At 45.7% G+C, this 24457-nt stretch overlaps 2 protein-coding genes across 3 annotated transcripts; both read right to left on the bottom strand.

The window, feature by feature from the left end:
- Positions 1-1452: 1452 nt before the first annotated feature.
- Positions 1453-12039, bottom strand: MIEF1 (mitochondrial elongation factor 1). 2 transcript variants are annotated; one of them, XM_075936642.1, is made up of 6 exons: positions 11901-12039; positions 8845-8993; positions 8226-8406; positions 6815-7077; positions 4932-5720; positions 1453-4793 (listed from the first exon to the last, which is right to left on the bottom strand). In XM_075936642.1, exons 2-6 carry the CDS (start codon positions 8986-8988, stop codon positions 4542-4544), a joined length of 1629 nt encoding a protein of 542 aa, XP_075792757.1. In that variant the 5' UTR covers positions 8989-8993; positions 11901-12039; the 3' UTR covers positions 1453-4541. The 2 variants fall into 2 exon arrangements, with proteins under 2 accessions (XP_075792757.1, XP_075792747.1); XM_075936632.1 differs by having other exon boundaries at positions 4651-5720; positions 11901-11983.
- A 35-nt stretch (positions 12040-12074) lies between these two features.
- Positions 12075-12287, bottom strand: MIURF (mitochondrial elongation factor 1 upstream open reading frame). The gene has a single exon (XM_075936668.1). It carries the CDS (start codon positions 12285-12287, stop codon positions 12075-12077), a length of 213 nt encoding a protein of 70 aa, XP_075792783.1.
- Positions 12288-24457: the final 12170 nt, after the last annotated feature.

Consider the following 24457-nt stretch of genomic DNA (forward strand, 5'->3'; position numbering starts at 1 on the left):
GAGGGCAAAGCAGAGCAAAGCAAAGCCAAGCCGTGGCTTGACTCTGCTTTGCCCCCCCCCCCCCGTCCCCCTGGTCTGCAGACCAGGGGGACGGGGGGGGGGGGGGGCAAAGCAGAACAAAGCCAAGCCGCGGAGCGCGTGGGCAGCGGACAGCCCTGTCCGCTGCCCGCGTGTTCCGCCGCTTTGCTTCCTCTCCCTGGTCTGCTGGAGACCAGGGAGAGGAAGGACCCCGTTCGTAACTGCGGATCCGACATAAGTCGGATCCGACATAAGTCGGGGACTGCCTGTACTGTGGTAGGAGTTGAGGGAGTGGTTGAATCTGCAATGCTTGTGGCTTCCTGTCCAAGCTGGGAAGAAGTCATTGTAGATTGCACCAGCTCAGCCAGATCTTAACTAGACATTTTCTCCCATGTATGGCAGCCAGTTATTACAATAAGAGCTGGGATAGTGGTTATGCCTGGATGCCATCTTTTAAAATTCCCAAAATGTGACAGACTTCAGGCTTTCACAGCCAATGTGCCCAAGGCTCACATTAAAAGTAGATTTCATTGGGGCAGGCTGCACAATAAAACTGCTGCTATAAAAGCCCCCAATAAAGACTTGAATTTGATCCTGCTCGTTGTCATTCCTTTACTGAAATGAGGGTTCCAAAACACCAAACTTGGAAACCTTTAAAACTACAACTCTCTTTTTAAGTCACTGTTTTAAAAAACTGACCATAATAATTAAATATTCTTTTCCCTTGAGAAAGGCAAACTTAATCACAGGTGCCTCAAATGAAACCAAAGCTTATGGAACAGTTTGTGTACTATGGTGTAGTGGTGGATGAGATATGGGTATAATCTGTCAAAAGATGGCATCTTTTCGTGTCCAACATTCCCACCTTCCCCGGAACACAAGGGACAATGGCAAGAGGTCTTCCCTACTGCGTCAGCTAGACCCTGAGCTGGCAGTTGGGGAAAAGCATACAAGAGAAGTGGCAATGAGTCAATAAGGAAGGGCACAGCTCAGAACTGGAAAGTCAGTATCAAAAGACAAAGCCCTTGAAGCACATGTAGTCACATTTAACAGAAGCAGAGATACCCACAGAGGCGTGAGCTTTTGCTGCCACTTCAGAGAAACTGAAGGAGACAACTCACTAACGAGGAATCCTCCACATTTGACTCATGTATGCAGATTGCCAGGGCAATATGCGCTGATCATCGCTCTCTCAAAATGATCAACCATCTGCAACTGGCAGTGAGACAGAAAGAATGGCAGGTGGAACTGCAAACCAGTTAGGGGCAAGTGAGCCTTACCAAAAGCACCTGAAGGCCCTTCAAGACAAGTGCTAGAGAAATGCTAAATTTTATAACCATGATTTATAATGGGTGCTTACAGCAAGTCTTCCCCTCCCCAGGCACTGGGAACAGACAGAGGGGCAAGGCACTGTCATATATCAAAGAGACAAAATGCTGAGGAAAGTTATTTTATTTTAGAATTTCCATACACTCTGTCACAGATCATGCACTAGACTTTCCCCCTTCCAATCCCATAGCACAGCCTGGGAGGGTTGGGGGCATCTCAACCACTCACTTCATAACATGGGCCCCCAGATTCCATGACCCCAGTGGCCATACCAGTAGCTTGCCAGGAGGGAAAGGGCAGCCTTTTTACATAATTGCTTTTAATTTAAAAAAATCTTCCAGTCACTTAAAAGATTAAAGACTGAACTCGGTGGTAAGTAAAAACCTGCAGTTGAGCAAGTTGGTCCTCACTCTGAAGTTACAAGGAACACAAAGACAAATCTCATAGGAGTTGTGTGTTCCCTAAGCAATAGCAACATACACTCAAGGCATTCCCAAAGCCAAGAGTGCAGACTTGGGCTCTGGGCCTGTTAAAATCAGTTGTCTCTATGGGCTGCTCTTTCTTCCTTGAACAGGGGAAGTGGCCATGAGCTGCATTTTTATTCTAGGCATCCTTGCTCTGTATTTCATTTTCATGTAGGAAGTAGCTCATGAATGCTTAAGACACAGAAACCCTCCTACAATATTACTCCCCTCTTAATGGAACTAGAGCTGTAGTGAATTTTAACACTGATAGATGCCAGCTTGACAACCTTAACAAGGGGTGCAAATTAGTTCAGCACTCTTGCCCTTCCCCTGCAACCCACCACCTCCTCCCCAGCACCCTTTATGCCTCAGCCCTGACCTGATCTAACCACTGTCGGTTGGCATATGACAGCTCAATGTCTGTGACCCAACAGATCTTTGGCTTGTGCTGAGACTGCAAACAATGAGTGATTATTGTCAGTTGTGGCAGCTGCCTGGGGGATAAGAGCCCCTGGTTCCCTTTAAATCAGCTGAGGCCACATCCTTGGAGCTAGCTCAGCAGAAAAAAAAAGTTTACATTTCAGAACTGAACTGATGAAGTTATGAAAGTGACCGAAATGAAGTAGAACAAAGTTTTGATAGAGAAAGAAAAGAAGAGCCTCAATTTCCATGTGATACTCCAATTCAGATTTTCAGCAACAAGAAATGGTCATAAACATTAGGTTGCCCGAAAGAAACAAAGGGTTCACTTAAAGTGTCTATACAGATATCTGGCAAGAACAGGCAAGACACTGGATTTCCCTATTCTTGTCTCACCCTTTTTTGATGATTCCAGACCATGCGATTCCTCATTTACATCAAGGCCATTGTATTGGAGTCAGCACCAACTTGGGGCGGGCAGGGAGGGAAGGGGGGGAGAGAGGAGAACACCACAGAGATGAGTGCACAGAGGGAATCCATCCATCTCCTGATATGTTTATAGCTTTGCTGACCTTCAAGTAGTTAGGAGGATGAGTCTCCCAGTTCTCCAAGGGACTCAGTCTCACCTGTTTGTGTTTATGGCAGGAAGACTGATATTGGAAGGACAGTCGAGAGCAAGAAAGGAAAAGGGTTGAACTCCAGGAATATGAGCAAGGAGCAACCCACACACAACACTGACTGCTGCAAAAGTTAAAAACAAAATAATACAAAGACAATTTGTTAACCCTTTGTATACTGCAGACTCCATATGACAGCTTTCTGAGCATCTGGCTGTCAGTTTCAAAACGAGCAGGAGTCTAGGGATTAAATAATTTTAAAAATGTAACACTGCATTATCACTGTCTACTGAATACTGTCGGACAACTGGTCAGACTGGATCAACTGCCTGAGAAAACTTGGCCTAGGGTAAATACAAATCCCTAACATTCATCTTATCAGCACCATCTTTAATTAGAAAATATAGCCTGTCTCTCTATGGGGACTCCACATCACAACCCTCTGCACCACCTTTAAGAGGGGAATAAAATAAGGCCTGAGTCTCCACAATTGCAATTCATTTCCTTAGCTTGTGTTGCTTTTAAATAGAAAGGTTGGGTGTTAAAAGTGGGAAGAGGAAACAACTCTAAAACTGCACGCACACATAATGGTAGTACTTGTCATTCAAAACAGAGCCCCACCATTGTCAGAAGGTGGCAGCACGCAACAGGAATGAAGTAATGTAATCTGGAGCAGATAGGTGCTCCATGCCTGCAATGCAGGAGATACAGCTATGTGGCTGGACACTCCCTCAAAGCTGTATAATCATCTGGAGGCAGGCAGGGAGAGCAGAGAACAGCACAATGGCGTGGAAATTGCAATATTGCAGAAATCTACCAACAGAGGAAACAAATTATGTGCTCCACTGTCCCAATGCCTCCACACTGCAAGCAGTGTAAATTTAACCTGTGACTCCCCCTCCTTCCAAAACAGATACATACCCTTCATCTCCTGTTTCCAGTAACTCATTCCTAGATAACTACTAGGCACTAATACTGAAATTAGGTCAGATCCTCAGCTGATGTAACTCATTGTGACTTTATCAACTTCAGTGCAGGTTCACCAATTCATACCAGGTGACTATCTGACCAATGTGTGTCTTGCAAATGTCTTTACTGAATAAACTTGTTTCCACCTGTTACTGAGATAAAAAGCAGGATGGTGAAAGCGGGGTCCAGTAAGATGGAAACTGAAAAAACAGCCCTTGTATTCAGCCTCTTACTTGCATATCTGAGGTCCCACCTTGACTATTCTTGATTTCCAAGGCAATTCCAGCAATACTCCCCAGGAAGGAATGCCAAACCCCACTCCTCAGCCTCATATATATGCAAACAGTTCTTCCCAGGTTCAGCAGGACCAGTACATACTGGCAGTGATAGTGCACCTTTGACTGATCATATACACCCAGCTTATTAAGGATGACAATGTTACAGGGCTCTACATTGGCAGAAACATTAGCCATGTGCAAACTTCTCTTGGCAGCCTTGTGCCCCTAAAAATTGCCTGTACAATCACCATGCAGCATTCACTCTAATACAATCACTGCTATTCATTGTCCTATTTAAAAAAAATCCCAGTTGGGCTGACATGTACTGCTGGGTCTGAGTGCGAGAGAAATGAAAGGAAAGCAATAAGGTAGGTGAAAAAGGAAACAAATAAGGATGGGAGAAGTACTAGACATCAACAATAAATTTGCTCAATTTGCCATTGGAGTCACTGGCCCAGTTCCACCCACTCTAATGTGAGAGTGAAGGGGTTCACTCCCTGCAGCAAGTAGCATAGGGCAAAGAGGGCACAGTGTTTTGGTACAAGGTTGGAACACTTGCAGTAGGCAATAAGAAGAAACACTGCATAGTGGTTCCACCCACCCTGCCCTCCCAGGCAACAGATAAAAGCTGGGACTGGACCAGTAGCACCAAGAAATCCAGCAGAAGCACCAACTTTATAGCAGGAAGTATGGATGGCCTAAAGAAAAAAAGATTTTGTGTGTGTGTGTGGGGGGGGAAGAGGGCAACATTTAGTAAGAGTCAAACAAAGTCCACCTTGGCCAACAACCCCAGCAACACTGTCCCATGTAAAGTCTCATTACGTCTGCAGCAAGACCTGCGGCTCTGAGAGGGAGCTGTAGAGGGTGTAGCCCAATTCATCCACTTCTTCAGGGGTGAGCTCTGAAAACAAGTTCACCTTGGGATTGAGAGCACTGGGTAAGACACCAGCCTCCAAGTAGCCAATCAGACTTTTCAGTGCCTGCAGGAAGCGGTCAGCTAGTGCATCTTGAGACCAGTCAGACTCCGCTTGGGCCAGGTGCAAGATGACATTGGTGAGCTGGCTGGCAGTGAGGTGGCGCAGTGCTGGGTTTGATTTGCACACAGCTTTGAGAATCTTGAGGCACAGGCAACGGCAACCAGAATCACCCTGGTCCAGGGCCCGCAGGCGAGCTGTCTCTGCTGGCCGTAGGCTCAGTCGCCACAGATTGTCATACTGGACCAGTCGATGGGGTCTGGCCACCAGGATGGTGTCATCGAGGGTCAGCGATGGTAGAAAGTCAATAAGAAGGTGCCGTTCTGGCTCATACTGGACCTCCAGCGTCAAGGCCTCTGGAGGTGCTGCTGGACGGATCACATAGTCCAGGAGGGATCCAATGGCTGGCCAATTGATGGATCCTGCCACTACTTTCTCAAAAGTGTCTGCCACAGCCTTGGGGGAAAGGTAACCCCCTACCACACAGCGGTCCCAGTAGCTGCTCCCACGGGGGAAGTATTCTGGGTTTTCCCGACGCACCAGGCAGAAGCCAGGGATGTTCATGATGGTGTCTTCCCCTGGAATGCAAGACCATAGATTCTGCTCCAGGATCAGAGGAACAATGAGCTGGATGTGATCAGCTGTCACTACCTGTCGGGGGGGAGGGGGAGAAAGGGTAAGAATTAACAGTTGAGCCTGCTGGAATGAAGTCATCTGTCTGCCCACTACAGATCCTCCTTCAAATGGAAATCCAAGAGGCTCACATCCTTTCTAAATGGGACTCTTCCACCCTCCCCTCCCCCGCCCCAATCAGGAAACATCTGAAGGGTCATTCTTCATAATCCATGGAAAAACCACAGGTCCTAATGAAATCTGGTATTTAATCAGTATGTGCACAAAAGATCTCTACATGCCTTAAACGCAAATGGATATACCAACAACAAATGGACTATTTCATCTACCACCTAAATTGAATCCGTCTTGAGTATAATGTGGCAGATGCTTCAGCATACAACATTACACCACCATTTGGGACACGAAATAAAGAATAAATTCTGCCTGCAGCTTGTCAATTAAATTATCAAACCTTAATCATCCTACAATAGAATCTGGCACATATACTGGAGGCAACGCCCCAATCTCTTGTGAAAGGCATGCTGGGATCTTTAATGACAGTATGTGATTAAAACCTCTGATTTAATTTGCAACTGATGCAGCACTTCATCCAGGAGCACAGAATCAGTGCTGTCTCAGAAGTGACTCACAATAGCCAGCGGCCATCTTTGCATCAAACATCCACAGCTGAGATTGCTCTCCAATTCAACTCTGTCATGTGTTAAAAACAAACCAAAAGAGAGTAGAAAAGGCTTACGGGAACATACAAGAGTTCCAACGCATTTGGAAGGAGATGTGCAAGGCAAGTAGTGTGGGGAAGGACAGAAACAAGAGAAAAATGGAGATGTGGCAGAAGCAAAACAGGAAAATGGGGGCAGGAGGGAAGGCAAAGAAAGAAGGATCTGGGGACAATCAGAAAGGAAAAAATGAAGGTAGTAAAAGGCAAATGTTCTGCAGACACAGCCAAAGTAACATGCCTATTTTGCTAAAACATCACATGAATGTATTCCCATGAAGTATGGCTCTGGAAAGCTTTTTAAACAGGAATGCTGTGCTGAAGCAGTACAGCCAGCAGGGAAGCCTGCAGTTACCCTTCAGCATAATGGATACCACTCACATCAATGAGTTACCTGCAGATCATCGTACAGGCTGCCACTGAGGTACATGTCTCGCAGGGGCATGTCTGGCAGCTTGGCACGTAGGAAGCTACGCAGTTCAGCACAGATATCTACTGCTGCCTGCTTGGCCCGGGCTTGCTCTTCTGCTGGGATAGCCACTTTTCTCCGGTAGTAGGCAAACAGTTTTTCTTGCAGGGACAGACGGAGGTGGGACTTCTTCAATTCTACTTGGCTCCTCTTGGCAGACTGTTTGGGCTTTGCGGGTTGGAAGATGTCTGCCAGGCAGGAGAGAGAAATCCCGTGATCCCCAATAGTCCATTGCTAAAAGTATGACAGAGATAGCTTGGCAGCGCTAAAATGCACCCACCTCCAGAGTGGATTTTAGCAGTCATTTTGCAGGCTTTACTATGAATATCGTAGTAGGACAAAGTTGTGAATAGCTTCAATTGTAACTACTAAAGGAATTAAATGTGCAGAAAGTAAACTCTCTGAGCTGGAATTTAACCAGGACAATGAGACTAACACTTCATATCATTATGTTAATGACTGTAAGTGAGCAGTTAAACTTTACCCAAATGACAGTAGCCCTTGCAGCACAAGTACCTCTAACAGGATGCAGGAAAAATGAGGGGACTACAGTACACCTTCCAGGATCACCAACACCTGATTTTTTTCTGAAGGACTTCTATCAATGTATGACAAAGCTCAGTGCTGTTTTGCTTCTGGGATGTGATGCGATTATAGTAATTTAAGATGGTAATAATGCCCTGACATCACATTATAGATCAAGAGGCAGGCCAGAGCAGGTGGGAGGCATGAACAGCTAAGAGCCACTGCAGGTCAGGCCATTACAGGGCTTGCATTGTTTTGGGAGAAAGAGATACTTGAGAAATCTCCCTCTCTCACATTTTACATCAAAAGCGAGACCTTCTCAGATCTCATTAATACAACACCTCTTTATGCTACAGTACTTCTCTCTGGTTAAAATACAAAGCAACCCCTGCCTCCCTTCAGGATAGGAAACAGAGTACCTCTTCCTGCATGCAGTATTCAAGATAATTTTAAAAGCTACAGCAATGTCTTTATTCAGCCCCTAACTGACACCCCCACCTTAGGGGGGGGATGACTGAGCTCATTTAATGACTTTAGAGGACATAATTCCACACACGACATAGATGTCTTGGTCATTAAGCTTCTTGCTGCTCACTCGGTAGCAATACCAAAGCCATCCTGGACTTGGCCTGCTCGGGAAACAAAGAGTTGGACACCAGGTAAAGTTCTATGTTAGATTATTGACTGCAGATTCTACATTAACCACCTCTAAAGATCACCAGTTTTTAAAAGATCTGTTTTACTTGCAGAGGGATTGACAGGATTGAAAGGGCAGCTGCTGTAATGCTGAAGGAGTCACACTGCTTTTTACCTGAGTCTGAAGCTGAGGGGTCAGTGGGGAGAGTCTGTAGGGAGCGGCTCAGATTTTTCTTCATATCCTGGTTCAGTAACCGTGATGAGGACCCCAGCCAGTTTGGCTCCTCCCAACTTCTCTTTCCAGACTGACTCAAGCGGGTGGGGCTGCTGGGAGCACTGATTGCTCTGTCATACATCTGAAATAGCATCAAAGGCACACCAGAAGTTACATTTATTAAATGCTGCATCCACCAGCCCACATCCTTTCACTTCCCATCCCCACATTCCTTAGTGTTCATCTCCCTAACCCTCACCTTATTACTTTCAGTGTCCCTGTTCTAATGTTTCATGTCCCTCCTCCACACTAGGGATGTTAAAAAGTGGGTAACTGGGTTACTATGTAACTGCTAAAATGTCAGCAGTTACACACACCTGCGTGGGGAGCTGACGCGCGCTGGTTGCCAACTTGCACTCCTCCCTCTGATACAGAGCCAGCAACGCGGGCTGGCAGCTGGCTCCTCAAGAGCAGGAATGAGCCTGTGTGTAACAGTTCACAGGCTTAGAACGGTTATTCTATTACATCCCTCTACTCCACACAAGCACACCTTCCTTCCCTTATGCCTCCTCGCACTTACTCGCTTGACCGCCAGTGTGGCAATGCCTAGCATGGCAGCGCCGCCCACACCCAACACGAGCCGGGCATTGGATAGCACAAAATCGATGGCTGTGCCAATGCCGTTGTCATCCTTCTTCCCCTTGCGCTCTCCAGCACCTGCCATCACACCTTAAGAGGAAAGAACAGATTTGTAAGAATGTTGTACCCACCCAAGCTAAGCCTCCATCTCCTCAGATCCTTGCTCATTGTTCTTTAAAGATTAGGATTTTTCCAAAATGAATCAGATTAATAGTCCATCAATTTCTGTATTTTGCCTCCTACCAAACTGGCTAATATGGTCTAAGCCAGTGAACTTGTCTCCAAGAATGGCTAATGTCAGACTCTCCAGAGAAAGAAAATAAAACCCCTTTAATGTTCCTAATTACATGATATTTTAATCATAGGGAAAATGTCTTCAGCTCCAGCTCTTGGTTTATGACAATTAACAGCATGATGATTAACAGCTCCTGACATTTTACCCCACCGCAGGTCATTATGAACCTTTACACATAAATATAGCAACACTCTGGTACTAGGACCTGCTGTAAGTACAATGCAGCAGCACAGAATGCTGACCTGGGAAGACAGCAAATGAGGGGGCACAAGCTGGGAAGGAGTTCAGAATCCACCAACGGAGGCAGTTGGTGGGCAAGGGGAAGGGGGGGAGCTGCTAGAGGAGGAGAGGAATCTAGATGCTGAGGTAGCAGATGAACTGGAGCCTGGCAGAAGGTGAGGTGATAAAATAAAAAAGTGGAGAACTGAGGTGGAAGAAAGAAGGACAACAGGAAAAGTTTCAAGTCAGGAGAAACAGCAGGAAAAAAAACAACCCCACACCTGGCTATGTGAACAGACACTATCAGATCAAAGAGAGTGTACCAAAAAAAACCTGAAAGGAAATACAGTTGGCAAAAGAAAGGATGGATCAAAAAAATGTTTTAAATTAAAACAGATCCTGAAAAAGACCCATACACGAAAGACATAAAATGTGTAACACAGAATGACTGAATATCTATTGAAGGAATACATGGAAAGTTGCTTAATGGGCGAGTGCCCTCTAGTTAAGGAACCCTGCTTGTAGATAAACTTGATGAAAACAGGTACAGCCACAGGAACAACAAATTTAAGGAGTGCTTCAGTGAAAGGGGAAGCAAGAACAGGACTGAAAGAGAGGAACTGGATCTATAGCCAAGGAGAAGAGAAGTTGATTGTTCCTAGAAGTGGCACAATATATTGTTAAATAGCCTCTTGTTCTTTTTAATAATAATAATGTATTTTGCACAGAGAAAGGAAGAACAACATGTACAAATTCCTAAGGATTAATTAATTAGTAACACAGTTTGTTGTTATGCACATTAAGTCTTAAGTAGTAAGTCTTTGATAATGTTCTATGTTATTTATGCACTTCGAACAATTTAGGGGTTATACCTTATAAAACTCTAAAAATATAAAGTGATTCCTTGACAGAACACATAATTATCTAATGCTTTTTTAAAAATTTATTAACATATTTGCCTCAAGTTATATCTTGTAATAGCGATTTCTACATGTTAAGTAATATATTAAACTATATTACCCTTTATGCCTTTTTGTTTTTACCAGCTGAATACTGTACTAAGGGACAAGCCTCTATGCCACTTAATCCTTCCAAACCAAGAGTTATAGTCCCTTTCTATTGCATCTCATCAGCTTGCAGAAACTGCAATCTAGTTGTCAGTGGAGAAAAAAACAAACAAACCAGAATTTTTCTAGTGGTGTACAAGAGGAAAGGAATCGCGGTATTAAATCACATCACTTCTCTGACAGTGGGCAGGCAATACCAGATACTTTCAAGGAAGATACAAGAAGCCCCATAATGGGAAATTATGAATTAGTCTGCTCACAGAAAAAGTTTTTCTCCTAATCCCTGGGAGTTTAGGCCCTAAAGCATGAGCCTTTATCATTTATACAAAGATAATATGCAACATAAATATAACTATTCTCATTCATATGAGCATCTAATTTTGAATCCTATTAAATTATTCATTCAATAATATACATGGCAATGAGTTTCTCTGCTTAATTATGTGGATAAAAAGTATTTTCTTTGGTCACTTTTAAACTTACTATTTCTCAGATTCATCAATGATGTATCTTCACTAGGGAAATTTTCAGAACTATTTTAAAGCCCGTTCCACTATACTAACTTTAGAATTAGCTAAAGGCACATTATTTAGGCAATTTTAAATGGCCATATTTGTTTTTCTGAACCAGTTTCTAAAATCACTTTAAATTCCAAGAACTCAAGAAGGATAGTCTCTGAGCTGATGTGTCTGCAATCAAAATACTTTTGATCACTTTTCAGAGATTAAACTTTTCACAGTGGCGCCACTAAAACAGTGATTCTCAATCTTTTGGGTCTCAACTCATTTGTAAATGTTTATAGCCTCTTGTGACCCAGTAAACAGTCTGGTGGTGGGAAGCCCTCAGGCAGAGCTGTAATTAAGCATTTTAGTGCTCCAGGAAAGCAAACATATTTCCACCCACTACCAGAGGGGATGTGGGAAGGGACCATGTAGGGTTACATGCCATCACCCCCAGATTTTTTCTAGAGGAGGCTGAATCCTGCCACTCACTCCACATTGGTACCCGCTGCAGCTCATGTCCTGTGGGGCTGACTGGGTTTGGCTCTCCACTCTGGAGTTGCAGCCTTGCTCAGATTTGGCCCTACCAGCTGCACCAAATTTGTGAGAGTGGTGTTGTGATCTAGCTTACCTGACTGCAGTACCACCCACTCAACTCTGCCCTATTCAGATTTTTGTCATCATAACAGCTGGGACAAACCTCTGAATGATGTTGGAACCCCAGAGGTTACAGTGCATGGAGTAGGAAGTCAAGCCAAACCAACCAACCAACCTTGTGGGACAAGAGTCACAGAAACTGCCACGTCACCCTTTGAAACACTCTAAGGACCCAATTTTGAGTCCTTATCCACAGGTTGAGAAACTCTACATTAAAACAAACAACAAAAATCATATTACGTGGCTATGAACAACCTACCTAAAAGCTTAATGCATCTGGGAGAATAGGGGAACACTGCCGTACAGCTATTCAGGCACCTTCGGGACTTTATTCTTCAGTTTCTGGTGGGCAGAAGATATTAACCATCTGTCCAGGAAGATTCAAGAGTTTTGGAGGGTGAAAATAAGGAAGCAGAGCAGAAGGAGGGAAAGACTAAACCAACCCTCCCAGTTTATTGCGCAAGAAAGCCTGCCCCTTCTCCAGTTGTCTCTCCTTATCTTCAAGCCGCTCCAACTGCAAATTCTTGCGGAACTCACGCCGGATCGATGCAAAGTAGAAATCACGGTCAGTGTAACGTAGACCACGGCCCTGGCGCAGCAGCGCACGATAAAGGTTCAACACTGCCTCACGGGACCACGCTGCCATGGGGGACAGATGTAGGTGAAGACAAACTGAAGAAAAACGGATGGGTGAAAATAAACATTCGTTTCCCAGCTGCATTTTGCCATTTCCTCTTGGAAGTGTCACCCCCAAACTTTCCCCACAAGCTCCTGGGAAAGGGGAACCCGGGGGGGGGGGCTTGGGTTTCCACCTGAGAAAAGAGGGAAACATCTTAAAGAAGAGGAAAAAAGCCTTAGTGGGGGGACAGGGGGGCGGCGAAAAGCTTCCACCTTCTCTGCCATCAAAACACTGTAACCCCCCGCCGCAGGACACTGTAACTCCCACTCCCACCACCACCTGGGTCAACTTCGCTGGCGCCTGTCTCCGTCCCGGCTTCCCCTGCCAGGTGCTTTAAGGGCGGCACCTGCGGGGGCGGGACCCCTCGCGAGCCGAGGAAGGACCCCGGGGAGCCGAGGAGGGGCTGCAGGAGAGGGGGAGGGGCAGGAGCCCGGGTTTGCTGAGGGGGATCCCTCCCCGAGCCCCCCCCTCAAACTCACCGGGGAAGCGGGGGTTGGTTCTTGCTCCTTCTCTGACGCCTGGTCCCGTTTCTGGGCGTCACGCGCCGCCCGCCCCCCGGCACCGATTCCCCGGGGTCACCCGGCAATATGGCCGCTTCGCTTCCGGGGCACGACCCCGCACGGAGGCCAACCAGAGAGCGCGAGTGGGAGCGCAGACAGTATGAGCGGGGGGGGAGGGGCCAACTTCCGCTTGCCTTGGCGCGAGGCTGCCCGCCCGGCGGCGCTGTACGGTACGCCTGGGGGGACAGCCTGGAACCCCAGCGCTGTCCAAAGTGGCGCGATACGTCAGTAGCGCGTGGGCAAGCCCTAGCGGGGAGCGAAGCGCGTGGGCAGGACCCTGCAGCAGGCTCTGGCGCCTCTGGCTGTGGCTGCAGCACGCCGGGCAGGGCGGGGCTCGCCTCTCGGGCGGGGCCAGTCTAGCCACCGGGAAGCTCTTTAATCCGGTTTCACCCCGGTGCTTTGGTGCAATGTCTCATGGGCACCTTGGCCGCCGGCTTAGCAAGCGTGTCGCTCTCCCCCGGGTTCAGGCAGCGCTGGCTTGGGGCTGCTGGTTCTGCCCCTACGGGCAGCCTGCCTTAGCATTGCAGATGCCGCTACGCAGGGCTGCCGCACTCGGGACCGGGTGCAGGCCGTCTTGTCACTTCCTGTCTCTGCTTAGGTGTTCATTTACAGGTTTCATACACTGCAGTCAAAGAGCGCCAGGCCAGTTCTCTGCCTGACCTGGGTAATCTTTTGAAACATGCCCTTTATAAATAAACATTCATTAATTACCCTAAAATCAAATCTGATACCCAATGACAACCATTGATTAGCAAATTCTGAAGATCAGATCCTTTAGAATTTGGTGTTGAGTGTAGTTGGGATACTATGTTGAGATACGTTACATTTGCTTCTAAATTTAGTTTTAGATCCTCTGATGCTTTGCGGTTAAGGAAGGGAGTGTTTGTTACTTTGGTTAGGGTGGCAGCAGAAGTTAAACGTTTTGTTAGTCTTTAAAGGTGCTACCAGACTGTTTGTTGTTTTTTAAGTTTTTCCTGTTAAGGACTAACTCTGCTATTCCTCTGAAGCATTTTTTTATGTTGATTAGTAGAGTTTCGTTCTGAAATTGCTCTTGGGCGAGTCCCAATGTGTGCAGTACTTGCTTTCAAAAGTGCAGGTGAATAATTGCTCTTGAAATCTTGTTCTAGCTCGTGTTAAACTGCAGTTCTTCTCTAAAACATGACTTTGTACAAATTGTGCAAGAGGGTTCCATTTGTATGGTCTCTGGATCCAATATAAATATACCCTCAATTTACAACCAGTTTTTTAATTGCCTTTGCCTACTCTTCTCCCCCTTATTTTGAATTATATAAAGGCAGTCTGAAAGATTATTTGCTTCCTTTATTTTAAAATTTGTTTTTGCTTTTTTAATCTTTGAAATATTAATAACATTAAATCAGGGTTGGAGAGTTTGTTTTGTTGGACGACTCTTGGGGGTTCTCAGATATGCTTATTGTGAAGTCTCAAACCTTAACTGAAAGAGTGGGAAAATTGACACTTTTATACAATAATCATTTCAGCCAAAAGTCATTTTAGGCATTAGAGTTAAATGTGTAATTTTTAAAACAATTATTTCCAAACCATTCCCCCTCACAGTCTGTTAACTTCTGTCATTACAAAAGTTAAGTTCTCTCATTACCTACAGATCTGTCTACACTAGGGAAATTTTGCAAGCCATTAACAACACAGATTCAGCTTCACCAGTGTTAGCAATGTTGGGAGCTCTGGTATCCATGAGCCAGTAGATACCACTACTGTTTTAAGCACTAGGTTGGTTAGATCCACTTGTCAAATGAGAGCCACAGTTCACAGCTCTGTCTGTAGTTCTGTCTAGAAACATACTTCTCATTAAACCTTCCCATTGAACAAAACACCCAGGCTGCGTCTAGACTGGCAAGTTTTTCCGCAAAAGCGACTGCTTTCGTGCAAAAACTTGCCAGCTGTCTGCACTGGCTGCTTGATTTTGCGCAAAAGCACTGACGTTCTACTGTCTGAAATCAGTGCTTCTTGCGCACATGCTTTGATGTTCCCGTTCAGGCAAAAGCCCTTTTCCGGAAATGTTTTTGCGCAAGAAGGCCAGTGTAGACAGCTAAAAACTGTTTTGCGCAAAAAAGCCCCGATGGTGAAAATGGCGATTGGGGCTTTCTTGCGCAAAACCGCGTCTAGATTGGCACGGACGCTTTTCCACAAAAAGTGCTTTTGCGGAAAAGCATCCGTGCCAATCTAGATGCTCTTTTCTGCAAATGCTTTTAACGGAAAAATGTTTCCGTTAAAAGCATTTGTGGAAAATCATGCCAGTCTAGACGTAGCCCCAATGTAATGTTTCTCTTGAAATGCTTCTAGATTATTCCTATACATTACATATACAAATACCAATACAGAAGACATGGCTTCATTCAACAATAACCTTACATAGGCTACTCCAAAATGCTGCACTGGTTCCAGAGTTCATGTTGCAAAAAGCTTTTTGTGTCCTTTTTCACACACTACTTCTGGAAGCAGAGCACTCTCTGTCCATGTACAACTGGGGAAGGAAAAGTGAAACAAAATATTTAGCAACAATCTTTTCCATCTCCCTAAATCAAGGGTGGGCAATACGTGGCCCTCAGGCTGGATGTGGTTTGTCAGGGTTAGCCATTGGTGGGCCGTTGGCACTTCATTCACCTGCACATCTGCAGGTACAGCCACTTGCAGCTCCCATTGGCTGTGGTCACTGTTCCCAGCCAATGGGAGCTGCTTTTAAGCAACTGCCTAAGGCCTTGATTCAGCAAATTAAGCATGTGTTTAGGTATTTTGCTGAAAGGGGAGCTAGATTGTGTGCCACTGCCCTCTACTGAATATAGGTCTGGTCAAGTAAGTGAGAGTGCTCTCTTAAGGACGTTAAGGACTAGTCGATTATCCGATAAGCAAATGTTTATCGGATAGTCGAGTCAATTAGTCTATTCCTCCCCCCTCCTTTGCTGCCTCTATCAGATAGAGGCAGCAAAGCCAGGGGGAAGTGGGGGTACTTCAAAACAGCAGCACCGCATAGAGCCTGTACCCGGGCTCTGTGCGGCGCTGCCGCTTTGAAACACCGTGGTGGCATTTGAGTGGAGCCTGGGGTCAGCGGGGGACTCCCCAGCTGACCCCGGGTTCTGTGTGACATTTCAAAGCAGCAGCGCAGCATGGAGCCTGGGGTCAGCGGGGGACTCAGTCCCCCGCTGGCCCCAGGCTTCATGAGGGCACTTCCACTTTGAAATGCACAAGAAACTGCATGATTGAAAATAAGTTATAAATACATCCACCTAATGTTCTTAAAGTAACAGAACATAAAACAGTAAAGGGTTATAATAAAATGCCTTATAGAGGAAATAATAAAGATATACAAGATAACTTTTGACCCAATCACATCTAATTCATGAAATTGTCATGATAAATCTTCATTAGCCTAAAATTATACTGTACATTTGTCTCTTGTTCTTTTTCCCTTTTAAGGTGGGAAGATCGCTGGACCTCATAATTATAATTTACTTTAAATTCAATCCATGTTAGGATATATAAATAATGGATTAGAAGATAATTATGACAGTTTAATCAATACTGTGCTCACTGTGCTTATTCTGCCTCTAAATGGAGATAGCAAGACTAGAGAGGGTTCAGGTATGGAGAGAGAAAATGCTCAGATATATGGAAAGGCTTCCACAGGAGGAACAATTGAGACTTGTTTGCAGAGAAGAGACAAATAAGTGGGGAGATGATAGAGATATGCAAAATGATGACTGGTATAAAAAAGGTAAAAAATTATGTGCTCATATAGTAATCCTCTCTCAACAAGGAGACCTTAATTGAAATGAGAAAATAACCTGATAAAAGAGAATACAGTTTTACAAAAAGTATTATTTTTTATGTGGTTCTATTCAATGTCTCCATACATTATTTGAATAACTGCATTGAGAGTACACTTAAAGTTGTGGACTGTACTGAGCTCCGAGGGGTTGCAAGCATTTTGGAGGACAGGATTAGAATTCAAAATGATCTTTACAAACAGGAGAAATGGTCTTGAATAAATGTAAACGGCACAGATTCTACATGGTCATTTGCTTGGCAGTAATCTATGACCAGGTGGTATATTGGGTCGTCTCTAGGACCATTCTCTTTAGGTATACCCCAGCCTGCTGAAAGACATTTGCTACCGCTAACTTCTCGTAGCTTTCCCTCGGCCATGAGGTTATTAGCATTCGGATTTGGCCGATGCCATCGGGGGTGGGTGGGAATGTGCTGGTGCTTCCATTGTGCGGGACAGACTAGCGTAAGGGAGTGGGGTAAAGGCTGGGCGGTCAGGCAGTTAGGTAGCACTGACAATACTTGGTCTTTTAAGTCAAGTCGTTTTAGCTCCCCCACGCCAAGCAAGTTCTGGCCTCCTACCAGGGCTTTGACTTGGTACACTCTCCCATTGTGAGTGATTTTAATTTCTACAAGCTCCGCTTGGGCGGCTTGATTTAGGCCTTGAACTCACAGCTTCCTCCCTAGTTTTTTATGCAGTGTTGAGGTGACTATGGATACTTGTGCACCGGTGTCTAGTAAGAACTTTACCAGGTTCCGCTCAACTATAAGGGTGGCAAATGGCCTTAGATCGTCATCTGGGGCGGTCGCCTGATGGTATGCGGCCGCTACTCGTTTTTTGGCTGGCTGTTCAGCAGTTCGCTTTAATTGCCTCATGGCTTGAAGCCCTTTGCTTTTGCTAAGAGGAGTTGTTCGGGGGTTGAGAGTCGCCTAACTTCCTCTTTGGTAAGCCCGCTGTTAAGCAGGAAACCAAACACGGCCCTCTCCTGAGGGGTTCGTTCAGGGTATGTTTTTCTCCCTTGGGGCCGGGGCCGGGGTCCTGAAGTTACGGCAGCTACTGCTCCCGCCGATGGTTCAGGTTGGCGGGTCAGAATGTGGATCTTATCTATTATGATGTACAAGCTAGTTAATGGTTGGTCAACAACGGTGCGTAACCACATTATTTGGCCAGCATCTAGATGCCCTGTGACCTCACAAACCGCGTCTATTGCTATTCCCGCAACCGGGAATCTATGTGGCTGCCCCCCCAGTCTGTTGGGCCAGTGTCAGGTTGAGGGGGTGCCCTGCAGGACTCCAAACAACTATAGAGAGTCCAGCTACACCATACATTAGATCTTGCAGAGCCTTTACAGCTCCACGAGGGATGTTAAATGAGGCTAGCGTGGTGCCTATGAGCTGGGTGATCACAGAGGGAAGAGGGATTGGCCAAACATTATTGTGTTGGACAATGATGGGGTTTCCTGCCCCACCATGCCAACTGGTGTTGCGCACCAAATAGGTACACTCCTCCGAGTCTACAATTTTGCTACCGTTTTCTAAAGAGACTCGCCCCAACCAAATGACTACCGGTTCTCCAGGGCGTCTACGGGTGGTTCAGCCAGTTCCCTCCTTTCCGCCGCACTGCGGGTGCAGGAGATGGATTGGGTTGTGGTGTTATCTTGTTGGTCCACCAGTTGCTTGGTGACCACTACGGGGCAAACCTCTCAGGACCGGCTATCTTCTTCGGCAGGGGCGGGAGATTTTTCGGGCGGGAGTGGGGCGGACAGGTACGGGGGGGGGGTGGTCCTGGTTCCTCAACGGGGTTTTGTGTGCCACCAGCTCTAGCGCTGTTCGTAGGGCACATTTGCTGTGTGACTGTTCGTGCAGTAACTTCGTACTGTTCTATTAGGCGCAGTGCGGTTATGAACTGGCCGTACAGTGCTCCTAAAAGGTGGTGAGGTTCATAGGTATCAGGTTTTAACTTATGGCGCGTCAAAGAGTGGCGGCTACGTTGGCGGCTAAGGTGTGTGCTCGGCCCCCGGTCTCTAAGTTGGGATAGAATGTCAAGGGAGAGACAGAGGCTCCTGCCTTTTTTATGCAGGCCTCCATACCCTTAAAGGCGTGACAGGGGGTCGCTGCTGGATCTAGTGGCTTTTTAAGGCCCGCTAGTTTTACCTGCTTTTCCTCCAGCAACGGGAAAAAGTGACTAGTGGGGTGTGTGCGGAGGACGCAACCCAGAGAGGGCCATCAAGGCGCGTACCTCCCATTTTTGATCCCCAGCAGCGATACTCAGGTGTCCCAGTATGCCGTCATCTGTGTTGGTGATTTGGTGATATTGGGCATGGAAGAGTAAATCTTCCGGGGTTAAGTTAGTTCTGTCTTCCCACGGGCATCCTGTTTGTGATGCCATGTTGCGAGAATCACAGGTCCGATGATGCATACCCAAGGGGGGAAGGACAGAACCAGGTGGACCGTTTTAGCAAATAAAAAATATTTATTTATAACAGTGATGAATTTATAGTATTTATTCTAAGATTTTTAATAGACCATGTTAATGAATTTACAGTATTTATTATATTCTACGATTTCTAGTTAAATGTGTCAGAAATATAAGAATGGGAATGGCAAGGGGAATAGTCTCTATTCTAAAAATATCCAGCTACACTAATTAAATAACAGTGATAACTACAAACTCTATGTACTACTCAAAACAACTACAACACTAAGCTTATGCAACAAGAAAAAATCAAATCATACATACCAACTTACACAGCACACAGAACATTTCAAAGATATCAGTTCGGTTGCAAAGGCCTTGGTTACGCCCGAGAGTCGGGGAAGGTGGCTGGTCGGTTGATCAGGCCGGCAGCGCTTTGAAGTATATGGGAAGGCAAACACACAGTGGTACGTGTGTTGCGAAGACCCCCTCGAGCGAACTGTGTGATGGGTATTTATCCCCAAGTCTGCACATCGCTTTCCCGTGCTTGCATATTACCATATATGGCCCAATGGTCACCAAGTGGGGGGTCTTTGTCCCAGGGGTTGGGCTGAAACTGTGCAGGTTTCATGCGACCAGGTAAGCCCCACTGTTCTCACGCCAACGTGACCGGTGGGAGAGTCTGAGGCTATTTTCCCCTTTTCACACCTTCCCTTTTTCCTGGTATGCAGGAAGGGTGCGGCCGGTTACTCCCAAGGAGTACTGCAGCCCGCTGTAGCAAAAGCGGCCTGGCCAAACTTTTTACTGGGGGGGGGGCAGTTTTTTCTCTAACAAGAATTCAAAATTATCTTGACAAACAGGAGAAATGGTCATGAATAAAATCATCAAGGACAAATGTAAAATACTACTTTTAGGAAAGAACGCTCACTCACACAAATGAAAAATGGCATTACTGTAGAAAAGGATCTGGAGGTCACAGTGGACCACAAGCTAAGTATGAATCTATAAAGTAACACTGTTTTCAAAAAACATTTTTAGGGAGCAATATAGCCATAATTTATTTGGGCATATGTGTGTGCACATGCACGTGCACGCACACACACACACACACACACAGAGTACTTGGAAGGCTAATTTTTAATCAAGGAGAAGTGATGTACCTCAGGAGAGAAATTTTACATATTTTTATCTGTAATGATTGAATTACTTGGATCATCTCTTTAATACCTGTCCTGTCTGTTTTTTGTTACACCATAGATTTGTCCAAAACTAGAGTGTTTAGGAAAACTATAAAAAATCACCAAACTGTATTCACTCCAGCATAGCACAAATTGGATATCTAAATTGCTATCTTTCATCTAAATCCAAAGACTCTCTCAGGCTGTCAGTATATTTCAAAACATCTTTAACACAGTTATGATCAATCTGACAACCATATATCATTCTTTTAGGTCCTAAGTTCTATCCATGCTATTAACCATAAAGTAATTAGACCAGATACTCTGTTGGTGTGTAATGGGCACTGTTCTGTTGAAATCAGCTGAGCAGTACCCCATTTACTCAAGCAGATAATTTGGCCCTGTAGCTATAGCAAGATATATATATATATATATGTATATATATATATATATAGCTGAGAATCACATAATCTGTCTGTAACTCTCCATGCAAACGACCAGATATTCAAATAAGATGATGAAATCTTACTTGCTTTACCAGAGTAAGCACACACGGCTCAAGCTGGCCAGTGCTTTTGCCCTGATCCACCAAATAATTTAAGTCCATGGCTAACTTTAAGTATATGGGTGGTCCCACCAACCCCCTTCTACTATCGATCCTCAGAAGAACTGCTTAGAAGAAAATAAAGAGCTCCATTTGTCCACATAATGGAATTATTACAGGACAGAAGAAAACTTTATGATCAAGCCCTCATTAAAACTTGTAAAGCTTTCCAAAACCTTTGATCAGGAGCAACCCCCCTATAAACAGCTAAACTATTTACTAACTTGAAGCATAAGAAACTAATGAAATTCTTTACAAACATTTTCAAGAGTAATACTTATATACAGACCTGGAGTTGAGGGAAATTAATATACCCAAAGACATTTTGGAAGGACCAAGATCAGGAATAGATAAGTAATATATTTAGGGTAACAGTTGATCAAAAAGAGACAACACAAAAACTGCTGAATAATTAATATAACACTTTGTACCTTCATAGCACCTTTTCCAGCTATAGCTACATTAAATGGTATTACAAAGTTGGATGGCCCTTGAGAGATTCATTAATATCTTTTGTTCATTTATGTTTTTTATATCAACCAAGCAACTATGAAACCTTCAGACTGTATTTTTGTTTTTCTGTTTGTATTATTATTCTTGTCTTCCCCTTCCTCCTCTCTGTTTTGCTCTACACCTACCCTATGCCGTCTACTCTATTCAGATAGTAAAATCTTCAAGGCCAGTCTGTTCTGGTGTAGACCTGCTGAGATATAGGCATGGATCAGGGAAAAATATATGCCATCTCCAGCTGACTTTTGAGGCCAGTGAAGAATTTGCCAACTTCCACCAGAATCATGCCACTTTCCAAGGCTCAGGCACAGGGCAAGCCCCTTACAGCACACCCTGTGCTTCACAATGAAAATTTGGACCAGGCTTCTTTTCTGTGGCTAGTAGAGGTGGTCACCTGTCCCTTTCTCAAGGGTCAGATCACCCTGTCCTGTTGTTAAGCACTGGAACCTTTCTCATCGTTAGCCTCTAAAGTTCTTGTTTGAATATTTGCTACTGGTAAGATCTTCAACAGCCTAGGCGCTATATGGGCCCACATCTTAGGATTCTGGACCACATGCAGTGACCCTTATACTCATCCTGCCATAGCCCCTGCTTTTTTCATTGTCAGCAACAGCCAGGTATGTGCCCAATACTCAGCACTATCCATTTTTCGGCTAGCTGATTTGGCAGGTGGGCTGATGGATTCCAATGGGCTTCCGTGAATATTGTATTTCTATCTAAATCAATGTCTTCTGTGGGGTCGTCTGATAAGTGTCAGTGTTACAGTAGTGCCAGTCACAGATTTTTTTTTTAAATCGTGAGTCCAGACCCCAGCGGCCCCAAAATGAGGAGACTTTTAAACAAAGCTTATAGCGTGGCTTTGTTGGTCTTCCAGTTTCTGAAGTCTCCCTGCCCATTCCTTGCACATGTGTGGCGCCCACTCTTCCTAGTGTGTTAGAGAGAGTGACTAATCCTAGATGCAGGAGCTCTATTCGCCATATCTGCCCATCTCCATCCAGCAATTAATTCTGCCCACCACCCTCCAAATCAGTCCTGTCCCCCAGAGTCCACTCATCAGTTCTACCCCCTCATCAGTTTTGTCCATCTCTTCCACTCCTGCCTCTGTCCAGCTCCTCCATCCATTCAGCCAACCCAGCCCCCACTCACCTCCTATCCCCACCATCAGTTCAGCCTCCTTCACTCCCACTCGCCCAGGCCTGGGATATGGATGTAGGTGAGTACAGGCAGTCCCCGGGTTACATGGATCCGACTTACATCGGATCCCTACTTACAAACGGGGTGAGGCAACCCCGCACTAGCTGCTTCCCCCCAGCAGACCAGGGAGACGTAAAGCTAGCGCCCCCCCCAGCAGACCAGGGAGACGCGGAGCAGCTTTTCTCAGCAGACACCTCAGCTTGAGAATAAAGGACTGAGGGAAGTGAGGTGTGGGAGAATAAAACTGAGCTCTGGAGAAATGTTTGGCTAGAGTTTCCCCTACAATATGTACCAGTTCCGACTTACATACAAATTCAACTTAAGAACAAACCTACAGTCCCTATCTTGTACGTAACCCGGGGACTGCCTGTATAGGCCGTCATCACTTTAAGTCCAAGATAACTTCCAAAAAACTTGGAAATATAGCAAAACAACTTCAAGCGGGGAATTTCTTCCCCATGGCTGACTTACATTTGCACAAATTGGGGGTGATTTTTGCATGATTTAAGAGCGGGGAATGGGAGGACTTATAATGCATCAGTTCCTACATGTGTCAATGACTTCAGTGCAAAATGGATGTACATACCGGGGCGACTTAAAGCAGGGATGCCCTGTAGTCAACTACTTGACTACCCAATAAGCATAAGCGTATTGGGTAAATGAGTGGAGTATCTGACTACTTGCTCCCCACCCCATCTTGCTGCTTCTGTATGAGAGGCAGCGGGGGAGGGGAGAACAGGAACCGGTGCTGGGAGGAACCAGCTTGAAGCTAGTTTCCCCAGCACCATCTCTGAGGTGACACCTGCCCTTCCCTTCCTTCCTCCTGCTGCTGCCTCTGATAGAGGTTAGGGGTGAGGGGAGGCTGCTGCAAAGCAAACTCTGCCTGTGGCAGGTTGAAGCTTGCCACAGGCAGAGGCTGCTCTGGCAGCAGTTCCTGTTCATGCCAGCCCAGGCTGGCCACCGGCAGGGGTTGCTGCAGGACGTGTGACTGAAGGAAGGGGGAGAAAGCTTTGAGTGTGGTATCTCAGGAAGTGCAGGTGCAGCAGGCAGACAATGAGAGGGGTACTCACCTGGCACAGCAGAAGTTCACAAGAGGGTTGAAGCCTCTCTCATTTCCAGGCTGGTTCCTGACCTGGCTGAAAGTCTGTTGCTCACAGGAAATGCAAGACAGCTGGCAACACTGCCATAGGGTGGAGCTGCTTGATGCTTAGTAGGTTACTCCTGGGGGAACTGGGCACCACTGTGCAATGCAGAATTTCCTTTCTCCCACAGAAATGGGCTGCTAGCTACCAGTAGTGGGTGCTGGATTTGCCACAGTCCATCCCAGCTCAAACATGGCAGACACTGCCAGTGGGTGCTCCAGGGTTTCCTGGCACTGCAGTTCCCAGCATGCCTTGAGGGAAGGAGCAGGTGGCACACAGGAAACATCATGCAAGCTTGTGACAGAGCATCAGACTGTTTCTCCCTCTGGATCTCTGAAGGAGGGTGTCTGGGCAAGGTAGGGGTTGAGGCTGGGCTCTGGGGGGAGGAGCTAAAGAAACAGGAACTGGGTTGCCATAAGGGTTTCCTTAACGCTACTCTTGAGGGAATTTTTGCCTGTAACTGAATAATTGCAAACTTACTTGCTGACATATTTTGAAATAAATCACCAAAGTAACTGAAACTGGCATGCTTAGGTAATGTTATTTTGACCAATACCATTTACAGACTTTTAATCCTATGTACACAATTTTTTTTGGAGGAGGGGGGCATACAGAATGCCCCAAAAGGACCCTCTGATAATGGAACTGGAGGGGGTGGGTGTGTCCATGCTCTGGGGATGGAGTGGCTGCCATGTGTTGCATTACCACTGCTACTTACTGGTTGGAATACAT

The sequence above is a fragment of the Pelodiscus sinensis genome, chromosome 1 (assembly GCF_049634645.1).
Source record: "Pelodiscus sinensis isolate JC-2024 chromosome 1, ASM4963464v1, whole genome shotgun sequence".
In the NCBI taxonomy this organism is placed as follows: Eukaryota; Metazoa; Chordata; order Testudines; family Trionychidae; genus Pelodiscus; species Pelodiscus sinensis.

What these genes read in the sequence shown, in the direction of transcription:
- MIEF1 (XM_075936642.1), bottom strand. Translation starts at nt 8,988, where the DNA reads ATGGCAGGTGCTGGAGAGCGCAAGGGGAAGAAGGATGACAACGGCATT. An exon ending in CCACACTGGCGGTCAAGCGA is followed by an intron (nt 8,407 to 8,844) that starts GTAAGTGCGAGG and finishes ATGCTATTTCAG; the next exon opens with ATGTATGACAGAGCAATCAG. An exon ending in CCCCTCAGCTTCAGACTCAG is followed by an intron (nt 7,078 to 8,225) that starts GTAAAAAGCAGT and finishes CCTGCCTGGCAG; the next exon opens with ACATCTTCCAACCCGCAAAG.
- MIURF (XM_075936668.1), bottom strand. Translation starts at nt 12,287, where the DNA reads ATGGCAGCGTGGTCCCGTGAGGCAGTGTTGAACCTTTATCGTGCGCTG.